The sequence below is a fragment of the Malaya genurostris genome, chromosome 3 (genome assembly GCF_030247185.1).
Source record: "Malaya genurostris strain Urasoe2022 chromosome 3, Malgen_1.1, whole genome shotgun sequence".
In the NCBI taxonomy this organism is placed as follows: domain Eukaryota; kingdom Metazoa; phylum Arthropoda; class Insecta; order Diptera; family Culicidae; genus Malaya; species Malaya genurostris.
In genome coordinates, this window is record NC_080572.1 from 218,677,644 (window position 1) to 218,703,573 (window position 25,930).

Consider the following 25,930-nt stretch of genomic DNA (forward strand, 5'->3'; position numbering starts at 1 on the left):
AGCTAAACAGCTGAAATTGCCCAGAAATACAGTATGGCGCGGTATAAGGAAACATTGACGACGATTCGGAAGCCTCAAGCCAATCGTCGGAGTGGAACTGTCGACCGGAAACTGCGTGGTAAGATTTTGAAGACGATTAAGAGGAATCCTAATCTGTCGGACCGTGATTTGGCCAGAAAATTCGGTGCTGCCCATAGTACCGTGAGGAGAACTCGACTCCGGGAAGAAATCAAGTCGTATCGAGCTAGCAAACAGCCAAATCGGACCATGAAACAGAATAGTGTGGTAAAAATTCGTGCTCGGAAACTATATGACCAGGTGCTGACCAAGTTCGACGGGTGCGTTCTGATGGACGATGAAACCTATGTCAAGGCTGACTTGGGGCAAATCTCAGGTCAAAAATTTTACTAGACAACGGCTGTGCAGCTGTGGCAAAAAAAACGGAAGTTTTCGTTACAAATAAGACAATGATATCGGAAGAATATCAAAAAGAGTGTCTCCAAACAAAAAATTTTTCCGTTCATTCGATCCCACGACCATCCCATTATGTTTTGGTCAGATTTGGCAAGCTGTCATTACAGCAAAGTCGTTCAAGAATGGTATGCGGAGAAAGGGGTCCAGTTTGTTCCGAAAAACCTTAACCCACCCAACTGCCCCCTGTTCCGCCCTATTGAGAAATACTGGGCAATCATGAAGAGGAGACTCAAGGCAAAGGGAAAGGTTGTCAAAGACATCAATCAGATGACGACCTGGTGGAATAAAATAGCTAAAACGATGGACGAAGAAGGTGTACGCCGCCAAATGAGCCGTGTTACAGGAAAAAATCGAGAATTCCTTCGAAACCGTGACGAATAATTTTATCCGTATTTTTTCTTAAAAGTATGAAGAAAACGCTACATTTGTATAAAAAAAGATAATTAAATAATAAATAACTTAAATACAGGCAGTTGTATTTGTTCCAATTCTATCTGAAGCAAGCTTCAATGTCGTTTTCGCTTGATGCCAAACATAAACCAGTTGAAGTCGGGGTTTTCAGTAATTCTATAATCCATTTGAAGTAAACACCGCATTGAGGCGGAGCTGATCTTTGAAACGACTGAATGATTGAGCTAACACCAAACCGGGCCCAGGAAAATACATTAGTGTTATCAACTATTCTTTCTGATATGCGTTCCGAGCAAACGACAACTAATTTGTGACACCAGCAGCTTACTAGTATTGAGTATTGAATCCACATCTCGATCCTCTTGGCCCACAGTTCGGTCGTCGATATGTTAGCAGCACCTATCGTGAAAGGCGCTTGATCGCGTTGATAGACACTGGGAAAAAATGACTGCTCGGAAGGCATGTCGGCAAGAAGAATCAGGTACTTTTTCCACTACGATCTACCTGAGAACCTGTATTTATATTTCCTCGTGCTCTCTCATTCATAGAGCGTTTGCACATACCTCAATTCTCTCTGACGGATGCAGAGTGTAGACTCTTGAGAAACCCCAGCCTACGAAGTGAGCCAAGAAAACCCATCAGTGCGATCCGGGCACCAACAAGAAATCAAATTCTTTCTCCTTGCTTATACTCATCTTCGATTGCGGTTCCGGACGGACAGTCGGAGTTAATTTGAACAGCGGTTTGCCATTCAGTTGATACCTGGCGGGCGTACTGGTAGGACGGGCACCAAGCTTCCAAATTGTGCAAGAGATCATCTCTTCCTGACCTCTGCCTGTGAAGTTTGATCACCTGTTTTTCTGCTATCCATTCCTGTTTCTGGTTCTCTTTGTTCCTCGACATACAGACGGTTTCAACGAGCAACTTTGACTGTGAATGTATCCGGCTCTAATTGGCTAGTGCGCTGGTGTGGAAGTGGAACAATAACCACCAGAAATTGTGAACTAATTATAAGTAACAGATTGATGAGCTCCTGCAGTTATCCTTGCTCCGCAAAATACCGCACATTGGTCGTGAATCGCGTTTGAAGATCGAAGCGCTATCCAACCTACGTCAATCCAACCGAGGTGCTGCTAATTGAAGAATTAAATCCAGTGTTTTGTGCGCTTATCGTGATTTTCAAAACTGGGAGGAAAATTTATTTTGCTGTTTTGCGAATGAATCACACACAGATACCCGAAAAGTGTTGCTGAAACGAACTTTTCAGCGAGGGCAGAGAAACCGGAGAAATTGCTCTCTTGAAAGCATTTCGATTGTTAGCAGCTAATTAAAGTGTTAAAATTGCTGTTTTCGAGTGCCGAACATTTTCATCGACGTTTTCTCCGAACGTAAATACTGTGTTTGTTCCTCTGAATATACAATAAGAATAGGTTGAAACAAGATGGAATACCGGTGGATCTACTCTAGGGTTCAGGTATGTAGCACTTTTATTTTGTCATTTACAGGTATTTCACTAGACTATGGGAGGTACCCGGAAGGGCTGTTCGGTTTATTCCCTGGCATCAGATAAGTGCTCTGTAGAAACCAGGGATTATACATCTGGTTTAGGAATGATTAGTTTACGGAATATGGATGCGAATTAATTATATACCAGGAAACTAGCTGATCGTGCAGATTATTCTAGCTTTTGTTCGAGTTTTGATCATGCAAGTTTGGTGATTCATTTGATCGTTAAAAATGTATAAGTCCAGACGGCTTAGTTCAATTTTTATCTGACGATTGATTTTTGTTATAATGATTTTTATCGGCCGGACAAAGTTAAACATGTGGGAAGGTTCTGTTGATTTCTGAGTTCATATTCAGATCAATTTACTTGGAAAAACTATTTTTCATGATAGGAAAAATTATGGGTTCAAGCCTCGTGTCTGTAGTAAAAATTTTCATGTCTGCTTCTTTAGTCATTAGTTATATTAGGCTTAAAAACTACCAACCATTTTGTTAGTTTGTTGGTCGACATATCATTTTATCTTCTATATATATTTAGTTGTTTGTACCAACGGATTGGCTTCATGGCTGATAAATTGCATTTTTCTTTAATATATACCAATGCGAAGTTTGACACTGATTTGTATATTCCATCGGTGAATTAACCAACCTGTGTACTCTATGTTTTGTCTCGAACTCATAATTACGTGTAATGACCAGAAAGCTTCATCATGATTTCGTCTGAGACATCAATGGTAAATATGAAATGTTGATTTCTCCTCAATATATAGCTCAATATACTCATGCTTAAATCTAATGGACGAAGAATAAAATAACAGCCATTCAATTAGTTCATCCAAGCAGTTTATATTAAATTTAATGAAATAAGCTAGAAATTCTAGTGATGCGTATATTGTGTAGGAGGAACTATTTGAATTTCTTGTGCAACATTTTAATTCTAATTATATCGTTGATATGTATTTAAAACAGGAATAACTTTATACCGGTCCATGATCTTGATCTAATACATACATTTGCGTAGTTCGTGGAAAAGTAGTGTACTTATAGCTACCTAAAATAGAAACATCGAAACTTAATTACATATTTTTTCTTAATATTGTTAGAATTATTAGTATAAGAACTTTGAATTTCTTATCGTTTGAAATGAAATCCAAAATAAAAAACAGGGAAACTCATTTCCACAAGATTGATATCATTTCTTGCTAAAAAACGTGTTTAATCCACCTAGCAGTGAGATGATACCTATTTTTATCAATCCGCATGTGTTTTTTGCATGAATATTCTTCGGTGTTTAAGTTTTCATGACATTATTTTAATGACCCTCGTTTTAAGCGACAATTTGAGATTTTAATCACTCATTACTCTGTAATGTCGAAACTGCAAATCGGATCGAATTTGAATCTAGAAGTGTGATAATCGATTAAACATGCCATGATATGTAAGTTCCACTCTAGAGTTTACGGTAATTTAAGGTATTTCCAGAGCCGGTATTCAGGAACCAGCATAACCCAAACCGATTCGTATGGCCATATGACGAATAAATTACAACAGTTTTGAGTTCAACTTTGAAGCTTTTCGGGATTGTCATCTTCTATATCGGTTTGAATTTTAAAAATTCATCATCATGTAATTCGAGAACCGGAAGTCATAATTGGATAAAATAATTAATTTTTGTATATAAGTTTGTTTTAATTAAAATTTTTGTTTCTGAAATTTGATTAGGCTTTTTTTGAGAAAACGATTGAGCTTTGAGAAACGATTTTATACTGGAACCGGAATTCTAAAAGCGGTATGGCCGAAGTCAGATAAATTCACCTGAGTAGCTGTACACTTTACATTTGTTTCAAAACATTTGAAAATCAGTTAAGACATCTTTGAGAGATCATAGCACGAATTAAATTTTTAGGTGCCTTCTGATCGACAACTGAATACCACTAAAACTGAAAAAAGTTAATTTTTTTATCGACTATCCAAATCTGCTAACCCGATAAACCTGATTAAATTATGTGGAATAGACATTTTTATACAATCCCCGAAACCGGAAGTTGGATCTGACTGAAAAGCAAGATGTTTTATAGAACTTTGAAACTTTTCATTTGAATCTTAGATGATTCTTAGATTTCATTTGCATCTTAGATCGGTTCAGCCATCTTCAAGAAAAATGAGTTACACAATTTTGATTTCGTTTCACATATCATCCTGTAGTTCCGAAACCAGAGGTCGGAACCAAACATAATGCAGGAACTTTGTTTGGGAGCATACGACTTTTCGTATGAATCTGAATTTGTAGAAAAGAAATTTTCCGAGAAAATTAATTGAAGTTATTTGTCACACACGCATTTGCTGATCTCGACGAACTGATTCGAATGGTATATGGATGTTATGTTGTTCCAGCATTTATTGCTGTAAGTAGTTTAAAACAAAATAATTAAAAAAAATCTGCCATCATCTGGTTTATATATGTCATATTCGAACGACTATGTTGCCAAAAACGAGCCGTGCCAAAATCGGTCCGAGGCTAAATGTCATGAAAAAGGATGCTGTACACAATCCTTTTGGTACTTAGAAACAATTGTATGTAACAGTATAAAAAATCGTGTTTTCCGTTGCTCCCAAGCATTTCTTTGTCATACAGCGCTCAAAACTCCTACTGCTGGAATAGGGGGAAAAGTCGCTTACAGAAAAATTTCGATATCTCCGTTAAAAATGGACGGATTTTAACAATCTATGGCTTGTTGGATAGGTATTACCGTGCGGAATCTAAGTCTGAAAAAATATTCTGTTTTCAAGGTCAATTGTGACAGATACTGTCAAAAAACTGAAAATTTTGACATAAAACTTTGTATAACTCAAAAAGTAAACATCCGATCTCAAAACCATTCAATAGCGTTTTGGGTGACGGGGAGACCTTTCATTTGCGACTAGTTTGATGAAAATCGGTCCAGCCATCTCTGAGATCTCGACCTCTTAGTTGACAACACACATACGGACACACACACATACACACACACACACACACACAGACATTTGCTCAGTTCGTCGAGCTGAATCGATTGGTATATGTCATTCGGCCCTCCGGGCCTCGGAAAAATTTTCGAAAGTTTGAGCGAATTCTATACCTATTTTTTATATATATAAAAATAGGTAAAAAAGACCAATCAAGAAATTCTTATTAAAAATCAAGAAATGTTGTAGTTCGTCTGGTTAAATAATTTAATGATTTGCCGTTTGTAACTAAAGTTGCATTCCTTCCTTCCATTTTTATCTGCTTGTATTGTTGTGGTTTAACGCTCGGTTTCAACGAATCTTATGCAGTTTGCTTCGAACTGTATACGGAATATGGACTGTGGTGGTCAGTGCGGTAAAATTTCATTTTCAATCGAATGATATCAGATGAAAATGAAATTTATGGCCACTGACCGTTAGCATATCGATACAAATTCATATGACTTTTGCTGCCATTTTTAAGTGAAGCTCCCAGAATTCATCGTCAGTTGAATAATCGTACCTACACGGAACGACCGAAATTAGCTCTGCGACTAATTCGTATTACTGTTTTTGAATTAGTTGATTTTAACAACAAAATTTCCAAAATAACTATAAAATTAGTTAAAATTTAGAATTCACTGTGCTGAAAAAAACTCTTATTTTTAGAGAATGTGTTTAGTTGGCGAATATTCTGGACACAAACCAGCAATATTTCAATCCAACACGAAATTCTCATTGACAACTAATTTCGTTATTAAAATCAGAAACTTTGATTCTATTTATCTATCACCGTCATTACTAAAGGACAGCAGTGTCAAAGCAAAACAATCCATTAAAAAGCTAAAAAGGACAGTTTTGTTGAAACTGCTTGCAAATTGTTTAGATGTTTTTCGCATGTATTACGATATATCCATATATAAATTTCTAAATCGATATGTAAAAATGACATAAACTGTCAGTGGAAAGTGTAATTATTAAGAATTTGTGCGCATTTGAAGCAACTGTGGGTAATAATGTTTTTACGCGAAACAGTGAAGTGATCTTCGAATGTTGCACTCTAATTGTACACGCCAAATGATGTTTTTTGTATCTTCTAACATTCCGGGCTACACCGTTCGGTGTAGTACTTGTATTCGGTTTTTGTTTTCCGAGTGCTCAAAGTTTTCAGTGAGAGAGTCGATTTCACGAAGTCGAATGAAGAAAGCAGCGATTTAGAAGTAAAATTTTCAAAAAGAAGTTTATGTTTCGCTTATGTCTTTTTCTCCAATACAACATCGTATTTATACCTGCCAATATAGAAAAGATAACCGCGACTGAAATATTTTTCGGTAGTAGTGTGCCATCTAGTGGCTAGTAGTCATTACGGTGTTAACGTTTTTTCGGTGACAGAGCGCCATATTGCTGCAAATTGCAGAAACCAATTCAACCATTTATGTTGGTTGAAAAAAACGTTTTATTTCTCTAATTCAACTAAAAAATTAGTTGAATGGATATGAAGTGTGCCTTAGCTAAGAAATGACAGCACGTTTAATCGGTGAATTCAACTAAAAAAATAGCCATTTCAACAAATATTTTATTATTATTAAGGGAACTAGAATTAAAAAATCTAAATTAGCAAAAGTAAGATTTTTTTAGTTGTCTCAAAAAATAACTAACCAAAATCAGAAAATCAACTAATTTTCTCGCCAAAATGCTAATTTCGGTCTTTCCGTGTAGTCATTTGAAGTTTTGCTTGCTCAGTTTCAAGTGCCAAGTAGTCTAACTGCTTCATTGTCTTCGCTGTTGGTAGTGAGCAAATGCGAATGAATTGAAATATCCATGGAGTAAAGTATTAAAAATGAAAACTGTAGGAGGAAACTATCAATTTTGGTGTCTTCTGTATTTGATATTTAGGCTATCTGGTTTGTTTTTCATCTGTTATCTCGAACCAATTCGAATGTATTCATAAACCTCATTTGAAGGCCGCTCTTACATTATTGAAAGAGATATTTTGTTACTTCAAGAGATCAACTGACGGCGGTTAAACTGAGCTTTTATTTGAAGAGAACCGATTTAAGAATTGAATGCTGCCGATTCGGTAGGTCAGCGAACGTTGTGTGTGTCAAAGTGTGAAGTTTACTGCAGTAGAGAAATCGTCTGTGTGTTTCACATTCGGTTTCAATTGAATTGAATGAAGTTTTACTGCACTAGTGGTGGTAGATTGATACATCTTAAGGTGTCATTCGACTAACTAGGTCACGGAATTCTCTTGAATAAATTGGAACTACTAATCGTTTCTATTCGTGAAGGTGTTTTGTTACAATCCTCTTTGACGAAATGTTGTGTGAGGATTTTATTAATTTGGGTGTTGAGTTTTTGAACTGTTCTGGACTTCCACAAAGTCCGCTGCTGGTCTCAATCTACATAATATTCTTGCTGTTACTATCGAAGAATCATTTTTACGCAGATGACACAACATTCCTTAAGTGTATTTTGAACTGCAGTGAATTACAAAAAAATAATGCATACATTCCAAAATTTGTTCTCTAACTAACGTTTTGGACTTGAGTCGAAAAATGCAGAACTATTTCCTTAAACTGTAAAAAAGTTTCAATTGTTTTCGATTACGCTTCCTCACACGGACCGAACATGTATAAGATCTTGGCGTGAATTGTTTATACGATCTTCTTACCGGTTTCGTCAATCAGCTGTACTGCATGGCAGTAAAATTACGCTTTAGTTTTATTTTTAATTCATAAAGATATGTACTGTCATATGAATTGTAAAGGTAGCAAAAATAAACAATAAACAACAACACAACGCAACATAGCAAAAGATTTTGCAAAATTTCTGCAATTGGCTAAGATATAGTTTTACTCCCAAGAAAAACTATTAACAATATGTTTATTTGAAGAACGTTTGCGCGCTGCTCAACTATGCCGGTTAACGCGCTAATTAATGTCGCTAATTACTTGTTTCCCTCATTTGTACGGCATTAGTGATCATACCATGACTTGGTTATTAATTTGAGTATGTGTTTTTTTTAATCCTATCTGCCCGAGAGGGGGAACAAACATTGTGGCATTGATTTATCAGTTGCAATTTCGTGCATAGTTAACGATTCCATGAAAAATACTACTTAATCGGACCTATTGCTCTATCAGATAAACTATGCATTTAGAGTGTAAAATTTTTATCAGGTGTACAACTTTGCTTCCGTCGTTTACAACATTTCCAATTCTTCGAAGAGTTGGAAAAATGGATTGCTTCATGGAGAAACTTGTCACTAGACGGACAACACTTTGAATAATACATCTGTAAGCTCTTTTTCGCAATAAAGCTTTAAATTTTGAAAAAAACGGCGGAAGCAAAGTTGTACACCTGTTTTCAATGTAGTTCATATTTTTGCAAGCAAAAAATTGATTAATATATATATTATGGCAATAGATTTGTTTACTACTCGAACCAAATCGCAATTTTGGTAGGTCTCTTCAAAAATGCCGCTTGCGATTCATAAAAAAATTCGCTCATCACTCTGACGCAACCGCTTTTCAGAAATGAAAGAAAAGTGTAATTTTGATATGTTTCGCTACCTAGATACAGGTCATCTAATTCATTAATTCTGCAAACTGATTCTCAAGTTGCGTGTCGAGTAAGACGGAGTTCCATGATGATAAATTAATTAAAGCACTTGCAGATGCAGAAGATAAAAACCAGATATAAAAAGTAAAAAAGTCATACGTTGATTTATGGTGTATATAGTATAGGTAGATATCTAGAGGAAAATAGGCAAAGTAGGCGGTTGTCTAGGGCGCCAAGATCAAGCGAGCGTCGAAATACAGTAATTTGGAAAACGTTTTTTTCTTTTTCTTGAATTTTTTGAATGTGGACTGTGGAAAATGCGATTTTTGTAAACCAAATATCTAACACATGGAAGATCGGCGTTGAGGATCATTTTTATGATTTATGATTCTTCGCGGAACGATCAATTAGGTATAGATTGCGGATGATTCACAACAAAACTTGCCTACGCCAAAAATGAGCCTTGAGCCGGCCCTGTACCCTTAAACAGTGCTGTTCAATGAATCCGTACACTCTGTCAAATGGCAGAATAAATGGCAAATTTTCTTCATTTTATTCTAAAGTAACCGAAAAGGCATCTCCCGAGGCTGATTGTAAAACAGTCGTCTTTCCGTTCACACGATGTCGTCCGAAATCTGAAACATACAAATAATATAGGGAAATAATCATTTTAGTTAAATGATTGTTTTTACATTTCAAATGAGATATTTACTACGTATGAAAATGTGTGCTGTCTTTAGTGATTAATTGTCCACTAAAAGCCTGTTTTAATCCACATAATATCTTGCTTATATTACTCGTATATTGGGCCATTTTGTCTGTGAAAATCGTTTGAGCCATCCGGAGCAAAGTGAGAGTGCTCTGTTTTGGAGATTTTGATTCCTATTTCTGGTACTTCCGGAACCCCATTCTGGGAACCGGTATAGCCGAAGTTGGTTTTTGTGGACAGCAACTTATATGATCTATGCACTGGAACAGTTTTGAGAACAATTTAGAAGAATTTTTCCGTATTTTGTATTTTCGCTCTATGCAACGGCTAAGAATTTCAAACACTTTTCAATCTGTAATTCCGGAACCGAAGTCAAATCCGGACCTAATTCAGGAATTCCGCAAAGAACCACAAGACCTTTCATTTAAATTTCAGTTCATGCGAATGATCTTACGGTTAAAACCTTTATAATCGAAACAAAAAAATCAGTTCGAAAAAATCGGTGAAGCCATCTCGGAGAAATCACATCCTTGCTCTCTCTTGAATACAATCATTTTATAATTTTCATTTCCTGTTTTTAGCAAATGATCTCTCGTTACCTGAATGTCACAAACAGAAAAAAGATTTATTTAGGGGAAACCGGGGTTAGTCTGGACACGGGGTTAAACCGGTACACCTGATAATTTTCGACTTGAAATTCTTAACAAATTATTCAAACATACATAAATATTGATATTGATATATTTCCATTCTACTTCTTATCACTTATTAAAACTAGATTTATAATAAATTTGAATAAAACGTTAATTATATGTCGAAACACTGAAATAGTCTTCAGTAAAGACTCTAGTTAGTTTCAATATAATTTTTTTCGTACTGGGTTAAAGTTTCGAGACAATACATAGATTCCCAGTGAGCAGGATTATGTCTCACGCAAGGTTTCTTTTGTCTTCATTAAGTTATCTTAAGATTTGGCTCCCTACTGTGTACGTGTACGGTTTAGTCCTATAGGAAGACCGGTTTAGTAGCCCCGCGGTTCCTAAATATAGGCTTTTAGGTGTGTCATTTCATCGCGATTTGGTACAAAAACACATGCATGTTTTTCCATGTCAGAAATTGGAAATGAAAGCTGAATGTTGAAACTATACAACGGTATTGATGAATTGAGTAAACACATAGCTTAGCCCCGCAGTTCCTGAAATTATGACTTTTGGGTTGGTCACTTCTTCGCGATATTTTTCGGAAACTAATGCATGTTGTTCTAAGTCAGAAATTGGAAATGAAAGCTGAAGGTTGAAGCTACGCAACGGTATAGATAACTTGGACAAAAACTAAGTTATAATGGATACTTTTTACAATTTTCCAACAATGTTCGGTTTAGCCCCGGTCTCCCCTACTATTTTTGAGAAATTAACTAATCTGTAACCATTCTTTCATATGAGCAAGCTATTGACTTTGCAGTTTTTTTTCACTCCCCACTCTGTAATTCCGAAAACGGAAGTAAGATCCATATGGAATTAATTTTCTTTGAGGCAAGAGTGGCTCTCATTTGAGCCTAAGTTTGTTAATATCGGATTAGCCATCTCGGAGAAAAGCTATTGCATATGAGTAGTACACACAGACAATTGCTCCGTTCATCGAGCTGAATTGGCCTTAATTCGAAATTCGGTTTTCACAGTGATTGCGTAGCCTTTTTTATGAGAAAAACCAATTTTATGTTGAATTTTCGTTACGTTAAGTAATTTTTCAGAACGACCGAATTGTTCAGAACGACTAAACTTATTTGCCTCGCTTTGCTCCGTGTAGAGCGCAATGCGGGGTACAATCAAGTCTTTTTTATGCGAGTTTACGTACCGCATAAACAAAAACCGCATAACTCTGAAACTTCGCATAAAAATACCGCAGGAAGGAAACCGTATAACTCTGAAAATTCGAATAAAAAAACCGCATAACTCTAAAACTTCGCATAAAAAACCCGCATAACTCTGAAATTTCGCTTAAAAACCGTATAACTCTGGAACTTCGCACAAAAAACCGCATAACTCTGAAAATTCGCATGAAAAAACCGCATAACTCTGAAACCGCGGAAAGGAAACCGCATAACTCTGAAACTTCGCATAAAAAAACTGCATAACTCTGAACATTCGCATAAAAAACACATAAAAAAGACCGCATAAAAAAGACCTTAGTGTACTTTATAAAATGTCATGATTACGCCCTTCACTTTAACAAATATTTGTGCATTTTATGATGCCAATCGCCCTTATTCTGAATAACGTTGTATCGATTTTACGATCGTATTTTATTTGTATTCCTAATAACGCTAGCAAAATCAAAGGTAGCTAGGATTCGATCAAAAAATCAATACGTCGTTATTCAGTATAATGGCGAATATTTTGATGGTTACAAAATTATTCGTTTTATTTCTAAAGCAAAAGTTCCGTTTGTAAGTACATTCCATCCCGTCGAACAAAAATTTATGGAAAAATAATTACAATAAATACAAAGAAAATTAGATTTTAGTGCGCATCCAAATTGTATCAGTAGGATGAGATAAGATTTTTCACCTACTCGGGCAAAGTAAGGCGCTTTTCCTCAAGAAAATATTTTTCTTTCCAACTCGTGGGAAAAAACGATAACATTCCACGGAACGCCCGAAATTAGCTCTGCGCCTAATTCGTATTACTGTTTTTGAATTAGTTGATTTTAACAACAAAATTTCCAAAATAACTATAAAATTAGTTAAAATTTTGAATTTACTGTGCTGAAAAAAAACTCTTATTTTTAGAGAATGTGTTTAGTTGGCGAATATTCTGGACACAAACCAGCAATATTTCAATCCAACACGAAATTCTCATTGACAACTAATTTCGTTATTAAAATCAGAAACTTTGATTCTATTTATCTATCACCGTCATTACTGAAGGACAGCAGTGTCAAAGCAAAACAATCCATTCAAAAGCTAAAAGGGACAGTCTTGTTGAAACTGCTCGCAAATTGTTTAGATGTTTTTCGCATGTGTTACGATATATAAAAATGACGTAAACTGTTAGTGGAAAGTGTATTTATTCAGAATTTGTGCGCAGTTGAAGCGATTGTGGGTAATAATGTTTTTACGCGAAACAGTGAAGTGAGTTTCGAATGTTGCACTCTAATTGTACACGTCAAATGATGTTTTTTTGTATCTTCTCATTCCGGGCTACGCCTTCCGGTGTACTACTTGTATTCGGTTTTTGTTTTCCGAGTGCTCAAAGTTTTCAGTGAGAGAGTCGATTTCGCGAAGTCGAATGAAGAAAACAACGATTTAGAAGTAAAATTTTCAAAAAGAAGTCTATGTTTCGCTTATGTCTTTTTCTCCAACACAACATCGTATTTATACCTGCCAATATAGAAAAGACAACCGCGTCTGAATTTTTTTCGGCAGTAGTGTGCCATCTAGTGGCTAGTAGTCATTAAGGTGTTACCGTTTCGGTGACAGGGCGCCATATAGCTGCAGATTGCAGAAGCCAATTCAACCATTCATATTGGTTGAAAACAACATTATATTTCTTTAATTCAACTAAAAAATTAGTTGACTGGATATGAAGTGTGCCTTAGCTAAGAAATGACAGTACGTTTAATTTGTGAATTCAACTAAAAAAAATAGTCATTTCAACAAATATTTTATTATTATTAAGAGAATGAGAATAAAAAATCTAAATCAGCAAAAGTAAGATTTTTTTAGTTGTCTCAAAAAATAACTAACTAAAATCAGCAAATCAACTAAATTTTTCGCGAAAATGCTGATTTCGGTCGTTCCGTGTCGAAAACGAAAAACATAATGCCTTGTAGAAGCGCAAACGAGAGCACTATGGAATAGTTCAATTTTTTTCTCGATGGGGATTGAGATAACTTATGTGTGATTCAAAATCTAGAACGATTACAACGATGTATCGAAACAAAAGCGCGTAGTACAGTTCGAGGATGATTCAAAACGAAAGTATATTAGGCATACCCCGCTTTACCCTACATTTCCCTATCAAATTAATCCGGATCTAAAAGGGAGCCTCCTTGTAAACGAGGGTTTTCGCTTCCTACTTTCGAGCGTGGATTGGGTAACCTAATATTGAAACTTTATTTAGTGCAAATCGATCAAAATTTTTCGGAGGAAATTTTTTTTTGAGGAATGAATATTTTCTATCACATTTTTTTAAACAATTATGTTGCAAAAATCAAAATTTTATTGTAATAGTTTTAAATATCACTTTTTACTTTAAAAATCCACTCAAGTTTTTTCTTTAATGTAGTAAAAACACCATGTTCCACTTAAAAAAGGTTTTCATTTCCTCCGTAAATGTAATACTCTTATCCGTAGTTTTTTTTTCGTCTGTATAATCTTTCTCTCGTGACTATCAAAATCATCCACGATCACACTCACCTCGCAAACGATAAAGCAAAGTCTTAACCCAGCGAGAAATCTTGTCAGACAAGTTTCTCGCCTCGTGCGTGCACATGTTGCTCTTACGGTGGGCTCGGATTGCAATTCTTATGTCAAGTTCATGGCAATCATGGTTGCATGAAACGAGGCAGAAAAAAACATGTCTCTTTAGGCTCTAGGCCATGGTACGCATAATTTCAGTAGACAATCCCTTCTTTTTCGTGTTCAGGAAAGCAAGTTTCTATGCTTATTCGTTTACTGATGCGGAAAAAAAGTAATTTCGCACTCGTTACCGTTTATCGGCCATTGCCACACATGCAAAGAAAGATGTTGTTTTTGTTGTTGTTGCTCATCAGTCGAAGTGAACTTCGGGACGGCCGGAGAAAAAGAATGCGTACTTTTACCGCGACCTTTTGTGCGGTTGATTGATGAAACCGGTAAGAAGAACGTGAAAACGATTTACGCACAAATTTTTTTGGTCGGTGAGCTTTCACTTTCTTTAAATTATTCGTAGAGCACAAGTTAAATTAGAGACAGTGCCAATAGAAGTAGCCATGGCAAATGTCACCTGCTTAATTTCGTATCACAAGAAATCAATACAACAATTTCCCCGATTCCATTAGCTGGTAAGAATCGACTGTACAATGTGTCAAAAAAATAACACCAACTTAAAATTGTAATTGAGGTTAGTTAGTTAGTTACACACACATTTGTAATTAAATGCCTAATCGTTTGTACTACTCAACAAATACGATTGAAAATATCATTTAATTCACGATACAAAGAAAGCCCCTTTCCATTTCAGCTGAAATCGGCTAGTGACCATAGTGAAGCAAGCTATTGTGAACGAAACGTTAATAGGGCAGCGAAGTGCTCACAAATTTATACGTACTGGACAGAGCAATTAATAATCAAACTAAGTATTACACCGCCCGACGTGACAGGTGATGACGGGTAATTACAACGCCAAGCCTCTGAAGACGAATCTCTCGTCATAAATACTCCGGAACAATCGCAGCATGTGCCAGGCTAATTAATGCCATCCATCGTAAATCGCGAATAAGTGTGCAAGAAAAACGCTAGCCCCGTATTTGGTAATCTCGTACGATCAAGTAAAGTTCACTTTCTCCGGTCAGCTGACACGATCAGTGTTGATTAATCATAAATTAAAATCAGTTGAAAATTTATTATTTATAATTTTAACTTTTGGTGAATTTTTGACAAACAACTAATGTATAGTTCGAGTTCCTTGTTTTTCGATCGTAGAAATCACTACTCAGAAGAAAACGCAGACGATTGAAGCGTTGAAGTTTATTTCACCTCTATGTATTCGAAAAGCTGTTAAAAGTTTTTAATACCTGTTGAAGATTAGATAGATAGATCGGTACGTTACATTAAACCAAACTAATGTCGTTTTTCATTGAAAAACACTGGTGACGTGGATTGCTCTGGTTTTGCACTTTCGAACAGAAGTGTAATTTTTCGACAGTGTTTTATAGTCATTTCTGCTCGAAACAGCAAAACCAGAGCAATCCACGCCACCAGTGTTTTTCAATGAAAAACGGCATAAGTTTTCCACAAAGTTCACCAGAAATAACGATTTGTGTGTTTTTTATTTTAATTTAATTTTTATATATTTTAATGTTGTTTCAAACTTTGTATAAGCTTCATTATAACAAAAAAAAACACCATCATCGGTTTGCCATTCTAAAACTAGCCTTACTTTCGATAAGGGCTCAAGCAAAAATTCCTCAAGCAAATGTATCTTAAAAACGTTTGGTTCGATTGATTTGATGCCGTCGGCGTTATTTTAGAATATTACTGGTACTATATAGACAAAGTATGTATTGTGAAAAATCAGCAGCATTTTCATTTTATTTCGGAAATGGAACTTAACATCTTTCGAAAAAAAAATGTTATTTTAAAAATTGTGACATATTTTCGATGCGATTCCATGAAAGCAAGCAAAAGTTTCAATATTGAAGAATTACAACAAATTTTTGCTAAAATGAACAGTTTTTGAGATATAGAAATTTTAAAACAAAATGTACTGGAAACCTTCAACGTAGATTATATGATTTTTTGCTTCAATGCTTTTATTAATTCTATGATATAATAATTTTTTTTTAAAGATTCACCTTCTGAGGCGTATTCCTTTATATACCCGAATAGTTTAGATGGTTGAGCATCTCCACGGTAAGCAGAAAGGTGCAGATTCGAGTCCTTCCTCTAGCGAGTCTTTTTCGTAAATTTTCAGTTTTCGAAATTTACTACATTTTTCCTCTCGGTATGTTCCTCGTTGCCAGCGATGATCAGTAAAAACAGACTTCAAGACAGCTACTGTTGTCTTTACATGAAACCCACAATAAATGGACAAATCTTGCATTATGTATTCAACATGAACAAATATTTACTGAACAATTTTTTTTAATAAATGCAAATTGCTGAACCTTTTGTTTAGTTCCTTCCATCAAGCTTTGCACAGCCTTCTTTGTGTGTATTGGTTCGCGCAGAACACCCTGCTGCTGGCATCTGGCTTTTGCGCTTCCCGAGTAGATGTAAATAGCAAACAAAGATCAAAATAATAACACGTTTTACCATCATATCTTGTCTTGATGTTTCTGTGCTGTAATAGTTATACTTGATACTTTCTTGATATTTCATCGAAGGAATCAAGAAATAGTAAAATATCTGTTTAGCATCAATCACCCTTATTCTGAATAACGCCGTATTGATTTTTCGATCGAATGTGGTTCGATCGAATCCTAGCTACCTTTTATTTTGCTAGCGTTATTAGGAATACAAATGAAATACGATCGTAAAAAGGATACGACTACGGCGAATATTAGTTATCATATCTAATTTCGTTATTTATGAAGAAATTCAATTGAATTAAGTACAATGCAGTAGTTCCATCTGCAAATAAATATCAATTAAATAAACTGCATCAGAATCAGATAAAAGAAACGCTTGTGATATCATTCTATTCTGAATACTAGAATACAAAATAATTGAGAAATTCGTCTTCAATAAATATTTTGTTCTCGCTTTGATGTTACAATGACAGAATTTTATGTTTTATTGCTGTTTTCGCATGCAGACTTTGTAAAATTTTTTTATATTTAAAATCATATTTCAAACAAAATAATGCTGATTTGACTTTATGTTTCGTCTTCCACTCATCAGTGCGTAGCAGCTTATGTTGACGCCATATCACTCCATGTCTTCTTTTCCTTAAGGGCAAGAATATAAAATCCGGCCAAAACAAAACGAAACAATTGTTTTACATTAGAACAAACGTTTCTCGAGGTACTTCTGCGCATGGATTTCCTAGCTGATGTTGCCAGTCACAAAATGAATGTCATTCTTCAAGTCTCATAAGCGGATGGTCTGCCATATTAGATATTCATTTGCGAGCTTCGGCATCTCTAGGAGGACTCTCTATGACTAATCTCTGTACACCCAAACCTCCATTTACGAACCTTATATATGTATGTATGTATGCTTACACACTCACCCGTCTGCATGGATGGGTATATATTCATACATATAAAAGATCGCTTATATATATATATATATATATATATATATATATATATATATATATATATATATATATATATATATATATATATATATATATATATATATATATATATATATTTATATGTATATGTATAAAGAATTACAAATATTTGCACACATGCGTACGTATATTAATACATATATACATATATAAGTTACGTAAATGGAGGTTTGGGTGTACAGTAATATGAAAAATAGATCATTTTTGCTAACGACACATAGATTTCCCTCCCTAATGTTTTTAAAAACCCCTAGAATCGCTTCTTTTCTAGTTGTTTTCCTGTCCAAGAAGTTTCATTTCAACCACATTCTACCAACACAGTTCGAAAAAATCTTGTGATGTTATATCTTATAAGATGCACATAAATGGAGCGTCGTATTTTACACAAATTTATATTCAGGAACACGTAAAATTGTGTGATTTGAGAAAAATCGAAATAAAAAAACACAAAAGATAGATAGCAAACAGCGCGCGACTGGAACCGAGAAACATTAGATCCCAAGCAGTCGGTGTTGAACAGTCGTTCGCACCGCACGCGTATAGCTCTTGGCTCCTGGAATTTTTTTCTGGCTACCTAGAGTTTCATTGATTCAAGGCTTCAGTCTTTTTCAAGGCTACCTGAATCACTAACTAAGTGATACAAAGAGTGATATTAGAGTGACTAAGTGATACAAAGAGTGATATTAGAGTGACTAAGAAATTAATCAGCCTTTTTTAAGGCTAGCTAGGAGTCTAATCGAAGACTAATTTAGCCTAGTTAATTTAATTTAAAATTTCATTAATTTCAAAAATGCCTGCGTCCAACCGGAAAGGCAACAAGCCTAAGGCTAAAAATAATTCAATACGGAATAAATCACAATCCGTTATTCAACATTTTTCTAATAACATTCACGATCTTATAGAATCTGAATGTAAAAATAAAAGACAACGGACGGATTTCCCTTCCGTTGATCCTATGCCGTCTAACAATATTTACGAGATTCTTCCTGAATCCGATTGTAGCGACATAGAAGAAAATTCTTCAAAAATTCCCAAAATGGACGCTTGTCGTTCTGGGAAGAAACATCAATCTATGCCACCAGTGACGGTGATGATTTCCGACTTCAAAGCATTCCGTACTGAGCTTTCTACTTTTCTCCCGGAAGTAAAAGTCTCATTTCAAATCGGACGAAGAGGAGAATGTCGAGTCTTGGTGGATGGATTGGAAGATTACGAACGTCTTATTCGATATTTGTCCGAAAAACTTCATAAATTTTATTCATATGATATAAAATCAGACAGACCCTTCAAGGCTGTCTTGAAAGGATTATCAAATGATCAAAGTATTGATGAAATTAAAAATGAACTAAAAGAATTGCTTGGTTTTGCCCCTTCCCAAGTAATACTTATGAAAAAAAGAGCGAATGGTACTTCTAAACCACGCTCTGGAATTTCCCATGAACTTTACCTAATACACTTCAATCGAAGTGATGTAAACAATTTGAAAACTTTAGAAAAAGTACGTTTCATTTCCCACATTAAAATTCATTGGGAACATTATAAACGGCATAATCGTATTGCAAACTTAACGCAATGTCGTCGTTGCCAAGGCTTCGGTCATGGAACCAAAAATTGTCATATGGATATACGGTGTTTGAATTGTGGTAAATCGCATTCGAAAGACGTTTGTCCAATGAAAGAAACCACTGATAAATTTTCATGTTCAAATTGCAATGGAAATCATAAATCCAATTATTTGAAATGTCCTGTCAGGGAAAAAATTTTAAACGCTCGTTCGCTTAGACAACAAGTCAAATCAACGACCTTAAATTTACAGAACATACCTGAAAATTCTTCTAAGGCACCTGCCAATTCGTCTTCTAACGAAAACAATTTATTGACAGGTAGATCGACCTCGTCATCATCTTCTTCTAATGTCAGTTATGCTGGTATATTAGGTAGAAATCTCTCTCCTATTTCTTCTAATGTAAATAATCAAAACACAGGACCGCCTTGCAGTTCTTCTTCTAACGAAAACAATTTATTAATAGGTAGACCGGCCAAATCATCTTCTTCTAATGGCAGTCTACCTACAAATATTCCTTCAATGCCATTCGCTTCTTTAAATGAAGTCGATTTAGGCGATATAACTGAAAATAAAATGATCTACCTACAAGATCAACTTTTTCAAATGATCATCCAAATGAATTCGACTTCATCACTTTTTGAAGCATTTCAAATCGGATGGAAATTTGCAAATAATATTATAATGAATTTAAAATTTAACAGTGATGTTAAATAATTATTTGAATATTTTAAATTGGAATGCTCGATCTTTGAAATCGAGTGAAGATGAATTTTATAATTTTCTCAAAGTTCACAAAATTCATATTGCCATTGTGACAGAAACTTTTCTTAAACCAAATGTAAAATTGAAAAGTAATCCACATTATGTGGTTCATCGATTTGACAGGTTTACTGGAATTGGTGGTGGAGTTGCCATTTTTGTCCAACGGCAAATTAAACATCGAATTTTATCTTCTTTCAAGACTAAAGTTATTGAAAGCTTGGGAATCGAAGTTGAAACCATTCATGGAATTTATTTCATCGCTGGAGCATATTTGCCATTCCAATGCACCGGCGAACAATTAAATTTCTTTAAAGGCGATTTGCAAAAACTTACAAGATATCGATCGAAATTTTTCGTAATAGGGGACTTAAATGCTAAGCATGTCCAGTGGAATTGTAGGCAAAATAACAGTAATGGTAAAATACTTCATAATCAACTCTCAGCTGGTTACTTTACAGTTCTTCATCCCAGTAATCCTACTTGTTTCTCTTCCGTGAAAAACCCGTCTACAATTGATCTGGTTCTAACAGATCAAAGTCACATTTGTAGTGAACCGATTACTCATGCTGATTTTGACTCAGATCATCTTCCTGTAACATTCAGACTTTCCAACGAAGCTATAGTTAATCCAATTAGTTCTATTTTCAACTATCATAGAGCTAATTGGTTGGATTACAGATCTCACATTGAAAATCATGTGGATCATGAAACTATTTTAGAAAATTCTGCGGATATCGACACAGCAATTGATAATTTGAATCATTATATTATCGAAGCTAGAAATCTTTCAGTTCCCAAAGCTCAAACTAAATTAAATTCTCCTATCATCGATGACAATCTTCAACTGCTCATTCGGTTGAAGAATGTTCGTCGACGACAATATCAACGTTCTCGTGATCCTGCTATGAAAAACATAGTTAAGGATTTACAAAAAGAAATTAAACATAGATTTACTCTTTTGCGAAATGAAAATTTCGCTAAAGAAGTTGAACAAATTAAACCATATTCTAAACCTTTCTGGAAACTTTCTAAGGTTCTTAAGAAACCTCAGAAACCAATTCCTGCTCTCAAGGAAGGAAATCAAATACTTCTTACAAATGGTGAAAAAGCTCAAAAGCTAGCTCAGCAGTTCGAGAGTGTCCACAATTTTAATTTAAACGTTGTGAGTCCTATTGAAAATGAAGTCTCACTGAAGTATGATCATATTTCAACCCAAGTGTTATCACACGATGACATTATTGAGACGAATTTTGATGAAATTAAATCAATTATTAGGAAACTCAAAAACATGAAGGCTCCTGGTAATGATGGAATTTTTAATATTCTTATTAAAAATCTTCCCGATGTTGCCTTGAGACTCCTGGTTAAAATTTTCAACAAGTGTTTTTCATTAGCTTACTTCCCAAAAAGATGGAAAAACGCTAAAGTAATTCCTATCCTAAAACCTGATAAAAACCCAGCAGAAACATCAAGTTATCGCCCAATTAGCTTACTTTCTTCTATCAGTAAACTTTTTGAAAAAATTATCTTGTTAAGAATGATGACTCATATAAATGAGAATTCAATTTTTTTACCAGAGCAGTTTGGATTTCGTCATGAACATTCAACTACTCATCAACTTGTCAGAGTAACGAACATGATAAAATCAAATAAATCTTCTGGGTTATCCACTGGAGTTGCTCTTCTAGACATAGAAAAAGCATTCGACAGTGTTTGGCACAAAGGTTTAATAGCAAAAATGTCTGATTTCCAGTTTCCTATTTATTTGATCAAAATGATTCAAAATTATTTAACTGATCGTACTCTTCAGGTTAGCTATCAGAATTGTAAATCTGAATTGCTACCCGTACGAGCCGGTGTTCCGCAGGGTTCGAGTGTGGCTCCAATCTTGTATAATATTTTCACTTCTGATCTTCCAAATCTACCCGTTGGTTGTCAGAAATCGCTATTCTGTGACGACACAAGTCTGTTAGCCACAGGTAGAAATCTAAGAGTGATCTGCAGTCGCCTACAAAGAAGTTTAAATATTTTCAGTGATTATCTGTCAAAATGGAAAATTAAACCAAATGCAGCAAAAACGCAATTAATTATCTTTCCTCACAAGCCAAGAGCTTCTTTTCTTAAACCAAACAATAATCACATTCTCAAATTGAATGGCTTGGAATTGACATGGTCTGATCAAGCTAAATACTTAGGTTTAACGTATGACAAAAAACTCACTTTCAAGGATCACATTGAAGGAATCCAGGCAAAGTGTAATAAATATATTAAATGTTTATATCCTCTTATAAACAGAAATTCTAAGCTCTGTCTAAAAAACAAATTGTTAATTTATAAACAAATTTTCAGACCAGCCATGCTTTATGCGGTACCAATTTGGTCAAGCTGTTGTTCCACCAGGAAGAAAACGCTTCAAAGGATTCAGAATAAAATTCTGAAAATGATTCTGAAGCGTCCTCCCTGGTTTAGTACAAATGAGTTACACAGACTCACAAATATAGAACCATTAGATGTAATGTCACATAATATTATAAGCAAATTCCGACAAAAATCGATGCAATCTTCAATTGGATCGATTCGCTCTCTGTATTAGTTAGTAAGTTAGTATATAAGTTCCTTTTCCCCATTACACAATACAAGTAGGTTTAGAATTTTCCCTACACAAAAATCTCAGAATTGCGGAAGCAAATGATGTCTTCATGGTAATAACCAAATCATATATATATATATATATATATATATATATATATATATATATATATATATATATATATATATATATATATATATATATATATATATATATATATATATATATATATATATATATATATATATATATATATATATATATATATATATATATATATATATATATATAACAGGGCTGAAAAGTCACCACTTGTGGCTGAACACCCAATTTAAATCTTAATAATTTAATTTTAACTCATATTCCAATAAATAGTTATTTAAAAAAAAAAAAAAAAAAAAAAAAAAAAAATTAGATCCCAAGCACGTGAAATAATCGACTGAACCATAGAAACATATATTTGCTTCATGAATTGATACATATAAACCCATACAGAATCACTTGGTAGCCAAGTGCAAATTACACTTAGAGCATGTAAAATTCTGTACGAATGGAATAATGCATCATTTGACAAGTTAAGTAGTTATGAATTGTATCGTTTGTAGAACTATGTCACCTGTAAAATTCATAATTTTTTTATGTGAACTTTCACAATCTTACTCTTCACACGATTGAATCAGTGCCATCAAAGAGAAATGGAAAACATCGCAACAACAAACACCCGGCATGGCTCATTTAACATAGAATAGACACCAGTGCGAGAGTGAATTTCTCTCGATGACATTTCTGAGAATCAAAGGTTAGCACGCTGCTGTGGAGATCCTCTCTGAAGCAACAAACGGTCGCTTATTCTCGTTTCGCGATCCGATTCTATACAGGCAGTTGATAATTGCGATAGAATCATTTTACTATTGCCGCTTATTCTAACTATGTGCATATAATCTTTGTATAAGTTGTGTCTATGAAAATGTATGTGAATGCTCCACACAAGGGTTTTTGAAATATTGCAACCTACTATGAGAAACATCAAGATGAACCATCGATTCGATTTTCTGCGATAACTGTTATCAGGAATCAGGAATCAGAACAAATTGGCTCAAATGGCACGTTCCCCTTGATATTTGGAGATTTGTGCCTTGCCATCAATTTGTTTTTAGCATCATTTTCCCGATATATAAGAGGGAAGGATTGAAAGGAAATGGTAAGGGTTGGACTAGGAGGATGGGAAAAATTGACGACACAAAAACACATAAAAGCAGAAGTAAATTCTGCACCCCTAAGGGATGCTGAACAATCTGCTGAGGATCACATTTAGTGGAAGCAGAAGGAAATTCTGAACCTCTACGAGGTCCCGAACAGTCTGCTGTTAATAAAACCTCCAACCCCCGAGAGGATTTAGAGATCTTACAAAAGCGACACCATTCTGCACTCCCGGAAGAATGCAGAACGACTCGCAGTATGTACGAGAAGAAGTAAATTCGGTACCCCTCAGAGGATGCCAAACAATCTGCCAAACCCTATTTAAGGTGAATACAGAAGGGATTCATTCACTCCAGGAAGAACGATGAACCCTTCTGACTATAGCTCCTTACCACATTGGGTGAGAAACGAGAGAATATCCTTCAATTTTAGCTCCGCATACACAGACTCAACCATGTATGGAGAACCAAAAACCCGGATACGTAGCTGCGTCAATGCGGGACAGTTACATATCAGATGATATGAAGTACCATAATCGCATTCACACAAATCACACGAATAATACTCAGCACGTTGAATAGTAGCCATGTGACAATTGAGTTTGCAATGTCCAGTCAGAGCTCTGACCAGAATACTTCAATGATACTTGGAGAAATGCAGTAGACACTTTGACATTTTCAGATTTAAATTTGGTAGAAATGCTTTTGTCTGAGCGCATGTTTGCAAGCTGCGCCAGTAGCTGGCATGTTTGGATGCAGCCCAAGAACGTATCTTGTGCTTTATCCAACTAGTTGAAAGTGGTAAAGCTGGTTCAGGACCAACGAAATCATTCGTTGCACCAGCTCTAGCCAACTCATCAGCCCATTCATTTCCAGTAATACCAGAATGGCCGGGTACCCATATGAAGTAAACAGCATTTGAAATGCTGAGGTCTTCAATTTGAGTTCGACATGCGATCACTTGATTCGACCGTGAGTCATTCGAACTGAGTGCTTTTAAGGCTGCCTGACTGTCGGAACAAAAATAAATACGTTTACCACAGATCCTCTGCTGAAGTGCCGATTGTACTCCACACAGAATTGCGTAGATTTCTGCTTGGAACACAGTACAGCATCTACCAAGTGAATGAGACTGCTCCAGCCTATTTCACGACAGTAGATACCAGCACCAGCACGACCATTCAACAGAGAACCGTCCGTAAAACAAACTATGTGTTCATCAAGTTGTCGTTCCAGACAACCAGACAATCATTCCTAACGAAGAGGATAGCTCACATTGAATGTTTTAAAAGGAAAACTGCTTGTGAGAGTTAGGTCACTAGGAGCGAGTAAATACTCATCCCACGGAAACATTTGAGACCACAAGCGAGTGTGACTGGTAGCATATTCTAATGGGTTACTGTTCCAAAGCCCTGTAACCCTAAGACGGTATGCACAAGATAATGCTTCTTGTTTTAGGAACACATGTAGTGGTTTAATGCACAGTAGCGCCTCTAGAGCAGCAGAAGGAGTTGTCGTGAATGCTCCTGTCATCGCCATTAGGACCATCCTTTGGAGATGATTTAGCTTTGACTGAACTGTCGCGACTTCTCCTTTCTGCCACCATACAAGACATCCATATGCTAAAATTGGTCTAACGATAGTTGTGTAGATCCAATGAATATATCTGGGTTTGAGTCCCCATGATTTTCCAAAAGCTCGTCTGCATTGGCCGAAAGCCATGCAAGCTCTTTTAATCCTGAAATCAATGTGAGCAGACCAATTCAGTTTTGAGTCAAGAATAACCCCGACGTATTTAACTTGATCGACCACAGTGACCCCTGAACCAAAGAACTGCAACGGACGAGCTCCTGTAATTATCCTACGATGAGTGAAAAGCACCATTGATGTTTTGCCCGGATTTACAGATAATCCAAACCTGACAACACCATTGTTCAACAGATCGCAGGGCTTGCTGCATTAAATCAAAGAGAGTGTTAATGCTTATACCGGTCATCAATATATGATAATCGTCGGCAAAACCATAAGTCGGAAATCCAAGGTTATAAAGTTTCCTTAACAAACCATCAGCGACTAGGTTCCATAAAAGTGGGGATAGTACACCACCTTGAGGACACCCACAGACACTCAGCTTTCTAATCTCTGGCCTACCGAAGCGAT

General features: G+C 35.5%; 1 protein-coding gene across 1 annotated transcript in view; it reads left to right on the plus strand.

The window, feature by feature from the left end:
* The first annotated feature begins 1,581 nt into the window (after positions 1 to 1,581).
* Positions 1,582 to 25,930, plus strand: part of LOC131436766 (uncharacterized) — a 62,441-nt gene continuing 38,092 nt past the window's right edge. The window contains exon 1 of the mRNA XM_058605670.1: positions 1,582 to 2,359. Within this exon, the coding sequence (XP_058461653.1) occupies positions 2,327 to 2,359 (33 nt within the window). The 5' untranslated portion in view covers positions 1,582 to 2,326. The remainder of the gene's footprint in view (positions 2,360 to 25,930) is intronic.